General features: G+C 44.1%; 1 protein-coding gene across 1 annotated transcript in view; it reads right to left on the bottom strand.

The window, feature by feature from the left end:
- Positions 1–395: 395 nt before the first annotated feature.
- The window catches only part of LOC120927901 (interferon alpha/beta receptor 2-like), a 62,197-nt gene continuing 49,122 nt past the window's right edge, over positions 396–13,470 (bottom strand). Inside the window, exon 7 of the mRNA XM_040338891.1 lies at positions 396–1,469. Within this exon, the coding sequence (XP_040194825.1) occupies positions 753–1,469 (717 nt within the window). The 3' untranslated portion in view covers positions 396–752. The remainder of the gene's footprint in view (positions 1,470–13,470) is intronic.

The following is a 13,470-nucleotide window of genomic DNA, read 5'->3' as shown; positions in this document are numbered from 1 at the left end:
AGGGGAGGTCATCATGGGTCGCAGACTGGCCTTGTAAATGCCTATATTTGCAATACCCATTTCTCATAGTAGTGACTGTTTGTACCCATTTATTTTTATGTTACGGAATGTGTGTATTCTATATTTTATGGATCGGGTCGCCCTTTGTCGGGCGCTCGATCAGATTCTGTTGACTTTCTGTTTATACTTGTCTAAAAAATACAATAAAACTTTATTGAACCTAAAAAACAAAAAATAAAAATAAAATAAAAAAGGGGGTGGTCTCCGACCCCTGGGGACCTCTGGGCCCTTTAAAAATTTTTTTTATATATATATATATATATATATATATATATATATATATATATATATATAAAAATTTATATTTTTATAAAAAAATTATAAAAAAAGGGGGGTTGCCATCCGGGGCCCTGAAGACCTCCGGGCCCATTACATAAAAAAAAGGGGGTTGCCATCCAGGGCCCTGAAGACCTCCGGGCCCATTACATAAAAAGAAGGGGGTTGCCATCGGGGGCCCTTACAGGTGTACTGCCTGTACCCCCCTGATGGCGGCCCCGCTTTTAGTGAATAGCTCACAACTGAACAGAGGCCAAATTACATGTTGAAGAACACAACATAAGGTGGCGGACCGACAGTCTGTAGCAATACCAGAACAATGTCAATTTTAAGAAGTCCTGAGACCTAGAGCTGCCTCGGTTTAAAGCTGCAGGTAAGAATGGAACATCCATCACATAAGTGACACCATATAAAGTTCATCTCGTAATGTAATCAGAGGCACAGTTCAAGTCATTGCCTATCTCCTCATCGTCTTCGTTTTCACAGTGAAGATCGTCCATAGATGGGGTGTCTGTATCACGTACACTACAGAGCAGTGTGAACTGGCTTATGTTTCCTACATCTCCATTGGGATAGCTGGCCAATACATTGGAGACGTTCTTTGGAGAGGCAACCATTGGGACACCTGTCCATAGATCAGCAGAGTCTCCGAGAGATACAGAATTGAAATCAATGCTTAAGTGGTTCTGTATAAGTAAGAGGTTCAAAGAGTCATCAAAACCATTTGCTAAGTTTGAAAGGAGGTTCCTGGAGCTACCAAAGGCATCTTCAGATGAGGCTTCCATGCTGCTCAATGGGATGACTGCAGGGTCCCCCATGGACATCATGACCTGAACCCCTGAGCCTTCTAATAGCTTCATTTCTGTAAGGTCCTGGGGGTCACCTCCTGAAGGTTCTCTGGTTGGGGCTCCATCGCTGGACAAACTGTTGTCTTGACTTAGGACTTCTTGTTGGTCCTCATTCTCGGTGTTCAGATTATTTGCAAGGTATGGAGCACTGCCCGTTATGCTTGCAGGATTCTCATAGATGTGCTCATTCTCAAGGCTTTGTAGAGCCTCCGTATATATCGAGAGGCACAGAGGAGAGAACTGCTCAGGTCTATGAAAAAGGTTCCTTGAGTCTGGAAGAGATGCCTTTAAGAGAAATTCAAATTTTGGTCAGTTTCTTTAATCATTCTTAACCAGTTATGAACAATGTGCATCATTGAGTGTGTAAATAATAAAAAAAAAAACACATGCTCCTATTTAACCCTTTGGTAACCCTTAGTTTAACCACTTGACCTCTGGAAGATTTTACCCCCTTCACGACCAGGGCATTTTTGGCTATTTGGCACTGCGCTACTTTAACCCTTTCCCTACCGAGTCATTGTAAAATGACGTCGGCGGGAACCCTCCCTCCCTCCTGGCGGCTAGGGGGCGTGTCCACCGGGCACCTGCGATTGCCCGCAATCACGGCAGATCCATGTCCTGTCAGGCCCCGTACTCACGACCAAACATGTCTGCTGAAACTGGTCCGCAGACCAGTTTCAGCAGACATGTTTGGCCGTGTGTAGGCCCGAGCGGACCATTTCATTTTCGGGCGGATCGGACAGGTTTCCAGCGGACAACTGTTTCCTGGACTTGCTTTAAAACAGTCCGCTGGAAACCTGTCCCCCCGACATGTACGGTCGTCTGTACAGACCTACCGTACATGTCCTGCCGCCCGCCATTCCTCGCATGCGTCGAATGACTTAGACGCATGCGTGGAAGCATTTTAAAGGCAGGCCGCCCACGTCGCCGCGTCATTGTCGCGGCGACACCGCGTCATCGATGCGGCGACACCGCGGACACGCCCCGCGTATTGTTTACGCGCGGACCTCTGTTCGATGGTGTGTACAGCCATCGAACAGAAGTCCCCGGGCAGACATGTCCGATGAAAACGGTCCGCGGACCGGTTTCATCGGACATGTCTGCTCGTGAGTTCTCGGCCTCAGAGGTGAGGAGACTATTGTGTACAGAGGAACACACATCGGTCTCCTCCTCTTGTGAGTCCCCTCCCCCCTACAGTTAGAAAACACTTTAGGGAACATATTGAATGAATGAATGAAAACTTATATAGCGCAACACATGCGAACTTAATCGCCTGTGGGCCCCTATTAACCCCTTCAGCGCCCCCTAGTGTTAACTCCTTCCCTGCCAGTCACATTTACACAGTAATCAGTGCAGTTTTATAGCACTAATCGCTGTATAAATGTGAATGGTGCCAGAAACGTGTCAAAAGTGACCAATTTGTCCATCACGATTTCACGGTCAAAATAAAAATCGCAGATCGCTGCCATTACTAGTAGAAAAATAAAAAATAATAATGCCATAAAACTATCCCCTATTTTGTAGACACTATGGGGCAGATCCACAAAGAAATTACGCCGGCGTAATTTCAAAATTCCCACGTCGTATCTTTGTTTTGAATCCTGAAAACAAGATACGACGGCATCTCGGCTAGATCCGACAGGCGTACGTCTTCGTACGCCGTCGGATCTAAGCTGCAATTTTCCGTGGCCGCTAGGTGGCGTTCCCGTCGAAATCCACATCGAGTATGCAAATGAGCTATTTACGGTGATCCACGAACGTACGTCCGGCCGGCGCATTTTTTTACGTCGTTTGCGTTCGGCCTTTTCCGGCGTATAGATAAAGCTGCTATACTGAGGCGTACTCAATGTTAAGTATGACCGTCCTTCCTGCGTACAATTTAGAATTTTTTACGTCGTTTGCGTAAGTCGTTCGCGAATAGGAATTTGCGTAGAATGGCGTCACCGTCGTAAGCATTGGCGGGTTCCGGTTTAATTTCGAGCATGCGCACTGGGATACCCCCAGGGACGGCGCATGCGCAGTTCCAAAAAAACGTAGTTTATGTCGGGTCACGGCGTATTAGCATAAAACACGCCCCCATTAGATCCATTTGAATTCCGCGCCCTTACGCAGCGAGAGATACACTACGCCGCCGTAACTTATAGCGCGGATTCGTTGTGGCTTCAAATTAAAAAAGATAAGTTACAGCGGCGTAGCGTATCTTAGATACACTGCGCCCGGCGCAGATGTTAGTGGATCTGCCCCTAGAACTTTTGCGTAAACCAATCAATCAACGCTTATTGCGATTTTTTTTTTTACCAAAATATGTAGAAGAATAAGTATCGGGCCTAAACTGAGGAAGTTTTTTTTTTTTTAATTGTGATATTTATTAAATCAAAAAATAAAAAATATTGTGTTTTTTTCAAAATTGTCGCACTTCTTTTGTTTATAGCGCAAAAAATAAACACTGCAGAGGTAAACAAATACCACCAAACGAAAGCTCTGTTTGTGGGGAAAAAAATCATAAAGATTTCATTTGGGTACAGTGTTGCATGACCGCGCAATTGTCATTCAAAGTGCGACAGCGTTGAAAACTAAAAAATTGTCTGGACAGGAAGGGGGTGAAAATGCCCGGTATGGAAGTGGTTAAAGAGGAAGTAAAGCCAACAAAAAATTTAAAAAAATACACCCTGCAAGACAAAGGCATAATGAGCTAGAATGCATAGCATACTAGCTCATTTTGAAGTACTGACCTGAGATCGAAGCTCCCGCAGCCGACCTCGTTCGCTTCCTCCGTCGCCGCCATGTCTCCCGGAGTACGCATACGTGCGGGTGCCGTCACTAACGGCATGTTTGCCGTTAGAAGCCTGCGCACCGTTTGCACATCGGTGCATGTCTTTTGCAAATATTTCCTAAACTGTGTAGGTTTAGGAGATATTTCTTGTACCTAAAGGTAAGCCCTAATCTAGGCTTACCTGTAGGTAAAAGTGGTCTGTAAGGGTTTACAACCACTTTAACTGGCAATTGCGCAGTCATGCAACACAGTACGCAAATTAAATTTTTATCACACAAATAGCTTTCTTTTGGTGGTATTTGATCACCACTGGGTTTTTATTTTTTGCAATATAAACGTAAAAGGATGGAACATTTTGAAATAAAACCCACCAAAATGTAAAAAATCGAATTTCTTCGTGAATTTTGGGAAAAATGTATTCTGCTATATGTCTTTGGTAAAAAAAAATAAAAATAAAAATCCCAATAAGTGTGTATTATTTGGTTTGCGTGAAAGTTATAGCATATGATGTAGATACTGGAATTTCCACATTTTTTTTGTATATACCAGTGGGGGCGGTGATCAGCGACTTATAGTGGAAATGTGATAGTATGGCGGGCAATCTGACACTGACTGGGGGGTACACTAAGTGAGTAGTGACTAACTGACATCAATAGTGACACGAATACAGTGATCAATGCTAATAATATAAACTGTCATTGTACTAATGACACTGGTGGGAAGGGGTTAACATCTCGGGGGAATCAAAGGGTTAAATGTGCCTAACTATGTTTACTATGGCCTAGATTCAGGTACGGGCGATCTACGTTGAGCGGGCGTAGCGTACCGTATTTACGCTACGCCGCCGCAACTTAGGGAGGCAAGTGCTGTATTCACAAAGCACTTGCCTCCTAAGTTACGGCGGCGTAGCGTAAATGGGCCGGCGTAAGCGCGCGTAATTCAAAGTAGGCTGTAGGGGGCGTGTTGTATTTAAATGAGGCTTGACCCCATGTAGATGCATGGCCGAACGAACGGCGCATGCGCGCATGCTCAGTATCACGTCGTATTTACGCCCAAAGATACGTCGGCTCAATGCCTGTGACGTGAACATAATTTACGCACAGCCCTATTCGCGTACGACTTACGCAAACAACGTAAAAAGATAGGCCTGTTCCGACGTCCATACCTTGCATGGAATGCGCCACCTAGGGAGAAACGTTATCATTACGCCGGCGTATCTCTAACGTAAACGACGTAACTAATTGCGACGGGCACACATACGTTCGTGAATCAGCATATCTAGTCATTTGCATATTCTACGGCAAACTCAACGGAAGCGCCACCTAGCGGCCAGCGTAAATATTGCACCCTAAGATACAACGGCGTAGGAGACTTACGCCGCTCGTATCTTAGCCTAATTTAAGCGTATCTGGTTTCCAGAATACGCTTAAATTTAGGACAGCATGGATTCAGAGTTACGACGGCGTATATACTGATACGCCGGCGTAAAGCTACCTGAATCTGGCTATATGTGTGTTATGTGCTGCTTTTAAAAAGTGAATGGATTTATGGCATTTTTATTATTATTGTTATTTTTTTTTTTACTAGTACTGGTGATGATTAGCGATTTTTAGTGGGACTACGACATTGCAGTAAACAGGTCGGACACTTTTGACACTTTTTTGGGACCATTGTCATTTATACAGAGATCAGTGCCATACAATTGTGCTAATTACTGTGTAAATGTAATTGGCAGGGAAAGGGTTAACACTAGGGGGCGATCAAAGAGTTAAATGTGTTCGCCGGTGGCCTGCGATTGCGGTGAGGAGAGGCAGAACGGGGATGCCTATGTAAACAAGGCATTTCCCTGTTCTACCTAGTGACATGTCAGAGATCTACTGCTCTCTGTGATCGGGAGCAGTGATCACTGTCATGTCACTGATAGCCCATCCCCCCTACAGTTAGAATCACTCCCTAGGACACACTTAACCCCTTGATCGCACCCTAGTGTTTAACCCCTTCCTGCCAGTGTCATTTATACTAGACATGTGCGTTCCCGTTCGTAACGAATGGATTTTCGGACGAATATGTTAGTATTCGTACATTCTGGTCAATTCGAACATCCGAAAAGCTGAAAGAACCAAAATACGAAAAAATTACAGAATTACGAATAAGCAAAATAACGAACAAGCGAAAATACGAATGTATGATTGGACAATCTTACTAAAATACGAAACACCGAAAAAGCAAAAGAACGAAAATGACATCTATAACGAACGATTTGCATTCCGTATTTTAAATCCTTTGTCTGTTCGTATTTTCATTCGTATGTTTGTATTTTCCATTTGTGTGTTTTGTAAACCTGTTTCTTTGTCTGTTTGTACATTTGTGTACTCATATCGTTCTATCGAATGGGCACTGGGCAGTGTAGTTAGTGAGTGATTACTTAATATCTTAGCCAATCAGCTTATCTCTTATGTGCTGAATCACATTGTACAGTGTAAAGCCTCATACACATGATCGGACTTCAAACAAACGTTTCCGTGGATTTTTTATCTGAAGGGAGTTGGCCGGACTTTTGAAACTGGAAAAGTTTGTCCGATAGAGCGTACACACGGTGGGATTTTTTGGAAAGCGCTCATTTTGACGTTTGTTGGCAAAAAGTCCGACCGTGTGTACGGGGCATAAGAGAAAGTATATCTTAATATGGATTCGCCGCGTGTTGCTATGTATTTACGAAAGTACAAAATTACGAATCCATTAAACGAAAATTATTATCTAACAAAATTACGAATATCGAATCAACGAAATTAAATTAGACAGAATTACGAATCATTCAGTATAAACGAAAATAAAACTGTTACGAAAATACGAACGGGTCCGAATAGGAAAACTTGCGTCTAACGAAATACGAACGGGTGCGAATAGGAAAACTTGCGTCTTACGAAATTACGAATCTTTACGAATCTACGGAACGAGACGAAATGGAAGAAAAAAAAATACGAACATTTTTGTTGTGCACATGTCTAATTTATACAATAATCAGTGCATTTTTATAGCACTGATTGCTGTATAAATGACAATGGTCCCATAATAAAAGTTTCCAATGAGTCCGCCATAATGTCGCAGTCCCAATAAGAAAAATGCAGATCGTCGCCATTACTAATAAAAAAATAAATAATAAAAATGCTATAAATCTATCCCCTATTTTGTAGACGCTATAACTTTTGCGCAAACCAATCAATATATTTTTTTGTTACCAAAAATATGTAGAGGAATACATATCGGCCTAAACTGAGAATTTTTTTTTTTTAAATGTGGGGTATTAATTATAGCAAAATGTAAAAGATAGTGGGGCAGATCCTCAGAGCGAGTACGCCGGCGTATCTACTGATACGCCGGCGTACTTTCAAATTTCCCGCATCGTATCTTTGGTTTGAATCCTCAAACCAAGATACGATGGCATCTGGGTTAGATCCGACAGGCGTACGGCTTCGTACGCCTTCGGATCTTAGATGCAATACTTCGGCGTCCGCTGGGTGGAGTTCTCGTCGTTTTCCGCGTCGAGTATGCAAATTAGCTATTTCCGACGATCCACGAACGTACGCGCGGCCATCGCATTCTCTTACGTCGTCTCTAGTCAGCTTTTTCCGGCATATAGTTAAAGCTGGTATTTCGTTGCGTATAGTTAGACCTGCCATGTCAAGTATGGCCGTCGTTCCCGCGTTTATTTAGAATTTTTAATTTTTTTTGTGTAAGTCGTCCGTGAATCGGGATGGACGTAATTCACGTCTATGTTAAGAAATATGACGTCATTTAGCGCAATGCACGGCGGGAAATTTAGGGACGGCGCATGCACAGTTCATTCGGCGCGGGGATGCGCTTCATTTAAATGAAACACGCCCCCTACTCGCCGATTTGAATTAGGCGCCCTTACGCCGCGAGAGATAGACTACGCCGCCGTAACTTACGGTGCGAATTCTTTGTGGATTCGAAGTTTAAAAAAGTAAGTTACAGAGGCGTAGCGTATCTCCCATACGCTGCGCCGGTGCAGATCTCTGTGGATCTGCCCCTACGTGTGTTTTTTTCACAATTGTCGCTCTTCTTTTGTTTAAATCGCAAAAGATAAAAAACGCAGAGGTGCTCAAATACCACCAAAAGAAAGCTCTATTTGTGAGAAAAAAAATGACGTCAATTTTGTTTTGGTACAGCGTCGCACGACCGCGCAATTGTCAGTTAAAGCGACGCAGTTCCGTATCGTAAAAAATGGCCCGGTCATTGGGCAGCCAAATCTTCTGGGGCTGAAGTGGTTAAACACAACTGCAGCAAATAAAAGGATGTACACCGAACTTCCAGAGGGAGCTATACTAAAATACAATTTAAAATACAATTAAAGGAATTGTTCACATTACCACTTCCATAAAGGAACGTGGGCACTAGAAATAATATCGGGATCTGAAAAAAACAGGGATGGGCAGAGTCCAGAGTTGGAGGTAAAATCAGAATTTACATACAGCTGTCAGGCACAAGGCTGAAGAAATCTGAAAATGCTGGTAAGTGCTGCTAAGTGTAAATAGGTTCTGGTAGGCAGGAGGCAGGGGAATCTCTACACAAGTCTGAATGGCAGCGACCTCTGCTGGTGGCTTATGGAAGTACAGTAGAAAGTGCCAGCTACAGGACAAACATGGTAAAGCAGATGATGGCAGAAGCTAAAAGAAAGAAAAATGCAGAGATAAAGAGAGAAGAAGAAAGCTTCATAGGGCGGGGTTGGACCTCTGCAAAGAGACCACAGCTTATCCACAAATAGCAAGGGCATACTCATAGGCAGTGGTGTATTTAGGTTTTGTGCTGCCGTAGGCCTGACTAAACTTGTGCACCCCCTAATTTAAATATGAACCACCCCCTTCCTGTCAAGGCCACGCCCCTTTCTATTTAAGACCCACCCTGACATTTTCGAGTGGGGACACTAGTTCTCAATGCCTGGGTGGGGGGGGGGGGGAATGGATTCCCTTAATTTGCATAGATTTCCTATCACTTCCTTTTTAGCTATGGGGCAGAGAGTGATGGGAAATCTCTGCAATGGGACAGGGATGGTAAAAAGAAAAAGAAAAAATTGACAGCGGCTATAACCCTCCCTTACTCTATCCAAAATGAAAAAAAAAAAAAGTGTTGCCCATAGTTCTACTTCAAGCACAAATTTCTGATACTTTTATGGAGAGGACTGAGAAGATATAACATGCCAATGGTACAGCAGAAAACATATAGCACAGTGAGGAAGGTATGTTGTCCAGGATGATAGGACAGTCAAAATTAGAAACAGCTTGCATTACACCAACAGTGTAGCACAAGCCAGCGGGGACACTTTCCGTGCTGCCCCCCCTACAAAGTGCTGCCCTAGGCCTGGGCCTTGTTGGCCTAGGCCAGGATACAGCGTTGCTCATAGGTGTGCGCAGCCTATTGCATTAGGGTGTGCACCCCAAAGCTCAAACACACACTACCGATCACTCACCATGTTCATTCAGAAAGGGAAGGGGCTGATAAATACATATTGTCCCACAAAGTTAAGAGAACAAAATTGTCCAAAATGTCTTGGTGTGCTGACGCCTTAAGAGTTCCCTTCACTGGAACTAAGGGGTCAAGACCAACCTCTGAAAGACAACCCCACGCCATAATCCCCCCTCCACCAAGTGATTTGGACCAGTGCACAAAGCAAGGTCCATAAAGACACGGATGAGTGAGTTTGGGGTGGAGAAACTTGACTGTCCTGACCTCAACCCGACAGAACATCTTTGGGATGAATTTGTCCAACATCAGTGCCTGACCTCACAAATGCGCTTCTGGAAGAATGGTCAAACATTCCCATAGACACTCCTAAACCTTGTGGGCAGCCTCATAGCTCCCAACTGTCCCTGATTTTGAGGGACTGTCCCTGATTTGGAGAAATGTCCCTCTGTCCCTCTTCCCCCCTCATTGGTCCCTAATTTTGGTCTGATTCATATAGATGTATATAAAATGCACTTTTTATCTTTCAAAAAGTGTTTCCCAGTGCTAAACCTTTCATCTAATTTCTAAATTGCTGCGTTTGTACATTTTAAAAGCCAATATAAAGGAATAGTAGTGGTAAAAAAAAAGCCCTTGTGGATTTAATTACCTTTTTTTTTGGTTAGTTCTTCTTTAAAGGGCCGTGGCAAGGGGAGTGTCCTATGCCTATATATGTTCGTTAGTAGGTGTCCCTCATTCCCATCTCAAAATGTTGGGAGGTATGCAGCCTTCCCAGAAGAGTTGAAGCTGTTATAGCTGCAAAGGGTGGGCCAATCAATATTGAACCCTACAGACCTAAGCCTCGTACTCACGCACAGTTTACTCGGCAAGAACCAGCAAGAAAACTGCTGGCAGAGCTTTCCGAGTATACCGAGCGTGTGGACGAGGCTTTCCGTCAAGAAAACTGCCCAAAATCTTGACAAAAAAATAGAGAACCTGCTCTCTATTTTCTCGTTGTGATTCTCGGCAGTGTTTTCCTGCCGAGAAACCCGAGAGTGTGTATACTTCCCTGTCGCCGTGGAAACCCGTGCATGCTCGAAATGAATTCAACGCATGCGCGGTAGCTTCCTAGACATAGGTAGGGTGTAGCAAGATGGCGGCGACGTCACCGAATGTGACGAGCGATGACTTAGGCCCCGTAAACACGGCCGAACATGTCTGCTGAAACTGGTCCGCGGACCAGTTTCAGCAGACATGTTCGGTCGTGTGTAGGCCCGAGCGGGCAGGATTCCAGCATACATTTGCCCGCCGGGCCTTTTTCCAGCGGGCAAATATTTCTGGACTTGTTTTAAAACAGCCCGCTGGAATCCTGTCCGCTCGGACATGTTCGGTCGTCTGTACAGACCTACCGTACATGTCCGAGCGCCCGCCATCCCTCGCATGCGTCGAATGACTTTGACGCATGCGTGGAAGCATTGAACTGACAGGGTCGCCCACGTCGCCGCGTCATCGTCGCGGCGACGGCGCGGCCACGCCCCACGTATTGTTTACGCGCGGATTTCTGTATGATGGTGAGTACAGCCACCATACAGAAATCCCCGGGCAGACATGTACGGTGAAAACGGTCCGGCGGACCGGTTTCATCGTACATGTTTGGTCGTCTGTACACGGCCTTATTCTTAGTCGATGACGTCACCGCGTTCGTTACATTCAAAAGAACGGCGGGTTCATTTGAATGGAGTGTCTGTACACTCTGCCGGCAAGAGATTCTTCCCAAGAATGTCGTCAGAAAAAACAAAGTTTTTTTTCCTGACGAGTTTCTGGGCCGTGTGTACGAGGCTTAAAGGGGTTGTAAAGGTAAAAAAAAAAAATTACCTAAATAGCTTCCTTTACCTTAGTGCAGTCCTCCTTCACTTACCTCATCCTTCCATTTTGCTTTTAAATGTCCTTATTTCTTCTGAGAAATCCTCACTTCCTGTTCTTCTGTCTGTAACTCCACACAGTAATACAAGGCTTTCTCCCTGGTGTGGAGAAAGCCTCTTGAGAGGGGAGGGGCAAGCAGGAGAGTCAGGACACTCTCTACTTTGCAGATAGAGAAAGAAGCTGTGTGTTAGTGGGTGTCCTGACACTCCTGCTCGCCCCCTCCCCCCTCAAGAGGCTTTCTCCACACCAGGGAGAAAGCCTCGCATTACTGTGTGTAGTTACAGACAGAAGAACAGGAAGTGAGGATTTCTCAGAAGAAATAAGGACATTTAAAAGCAAAATGAAAGGATGAGGTAAGTGAAGGAGGACTGCACTAAGGTAAAGGAAGCTATTTTACCTTTACAACCCCTTTAAGACTGAGATGCCATTAAAGTTCATGTGTGTGCAAAGGCAGGTGTCCCAATACTTTTGGTAATATAGTGTATGTGCTCTAGGTGATTTTTCCTGTCATTGCTTTTCTTCCTGTAATTTTTTATTTATTTTTTGCTTCCTGTAATTTTTTTCACCATCTGTCTGAAATCATACGGACAGGCAAAAGCAAGAAAATAAGCAAATTTGAAAATGAAATATTGTTTTGAAATTCCAACACAGCATGAAAGTAAAAGTAGCGAAATCCTCAATGATGTGCTTATAGGGAGGATTTGGAAGCTGATGCCGCGTACACACGATCGTTTTTCGACATTAAAAAAAAACAACGTTTTTAAAAACGTCATTTAAAATGATCGTGTGTGGGCTTCACATCGTTTTTCGGCTTCTGAAATTAATTCGAACATGCTGCATTTTTTCACGTCGTTTTTTAAAATGTAGTTTTTCGTGTTGTTAAAAATGATCGTGTGTGGGCAAAAACGACGTTTTAAACCCGCGCATGCCCAGAAGCAAGTTATGAGACGGGAGCGCTCGTTCAGGTAAAACTACCATTCGTAATGGAGTAAGCACATTCATCACGCTGTAACAGACAAAAAAGCGCAAATTGTCTTTTACTAACACGGAATCAGCTAAAGCAGCCCAAAGGCGAATGGAACTTCCCCTTTAGAGTGCCGTCATACGTGTTGTACATCACCGCGCTTTGTTCATCATTTTACAAAAACAATGACGTGTGGGCAACGTCGTTTTTAACCACTTAACGCCCGCCGCACGACTATTTACGTCCGCAAAATGGCACGGACAGGCAGAAGGACGTATATATACGTCCTTGCCTTCTAGCGGGTGGGGGGTCGGGACCCCCCCGCTGCGTGCGGCGGGCGGATTCCCGCGGGGAGCGATCCGGGGCTCCATCGCGGCTATTCATTTATAGCCGCTCCATCGCGATCGCTCCCCGGAGCTGAAGAACGGGGAGAGCCGTGTGTAAACACGGCTTCCCCGTGCTTCACTGTGGCGGCGTATCGATCGAGTGATCCCTTTTATAGGGAGACTCGATCGATGACGTCAGTCCTACAGCCACACCCCCCTACAGTTGTAAACACACACTAGGTGAACCCTAACTCCTACAGTGCCCCCTGTGGTTAACTCCCAAACTGCAACTGTCATTTTCACAATAAACAATGCAATTTAAATGCACTTTTTGCTGTGAAAATGACAATGGTCCCAAAAATGTGTCAAAATTGTCCGAAGTGTCCGCCATAATGTCACAGTCACGAAAAAAATCGCTGATCGCCGCCAATAGTAGTAAAAAATTTTTTTTTTATAAAAATGCAAAAAAACTATCCCCTATTTTGTAAACGCTATAAATTTTGTGCAAACCAATCGATAAACACTTATTGCGATTTTTTTTACCAAAAATAGGTAGAGGAATACGTATCGGCCTAAACTGAGGGAAAAAAAATGTTTTTATATATGTTTTTGGGGGATATTTATTATAGCATTATTATTATTGCGCTCTATTTTTGTTTATAGCGCAAAAAATAAAAACCACAGAGGTGATCAAATATCACTAAAAGAAAGCTCTATTTGTGGGGAAAAAAGGACGTCAATTTTGTTTGGGAGCCATGTCGCACGACCGCGCAATTGTCTGTTAAAGCGACGCAGTGCCGAATTGTAAGAACGCCTTTGGGCATTTAGCAGCATATTGGT

This window comes from Rana temporaria, chromosome 2 (genome assembly GCF_905171775.1).
Source record: "Rana temporaria chromosome 2, aRanTem1.1, whole genome shotgun sequence".
In the NCBI taxonomy this organism is placed as follows: Eukaryota; Metazoa; Chordata; class Amphibia; order Anura; family Ranidae; genus Rana; species Rana temporaria.
This window is presented reverse-complemented; position numbering and strand designations above follow the sequence as displayed.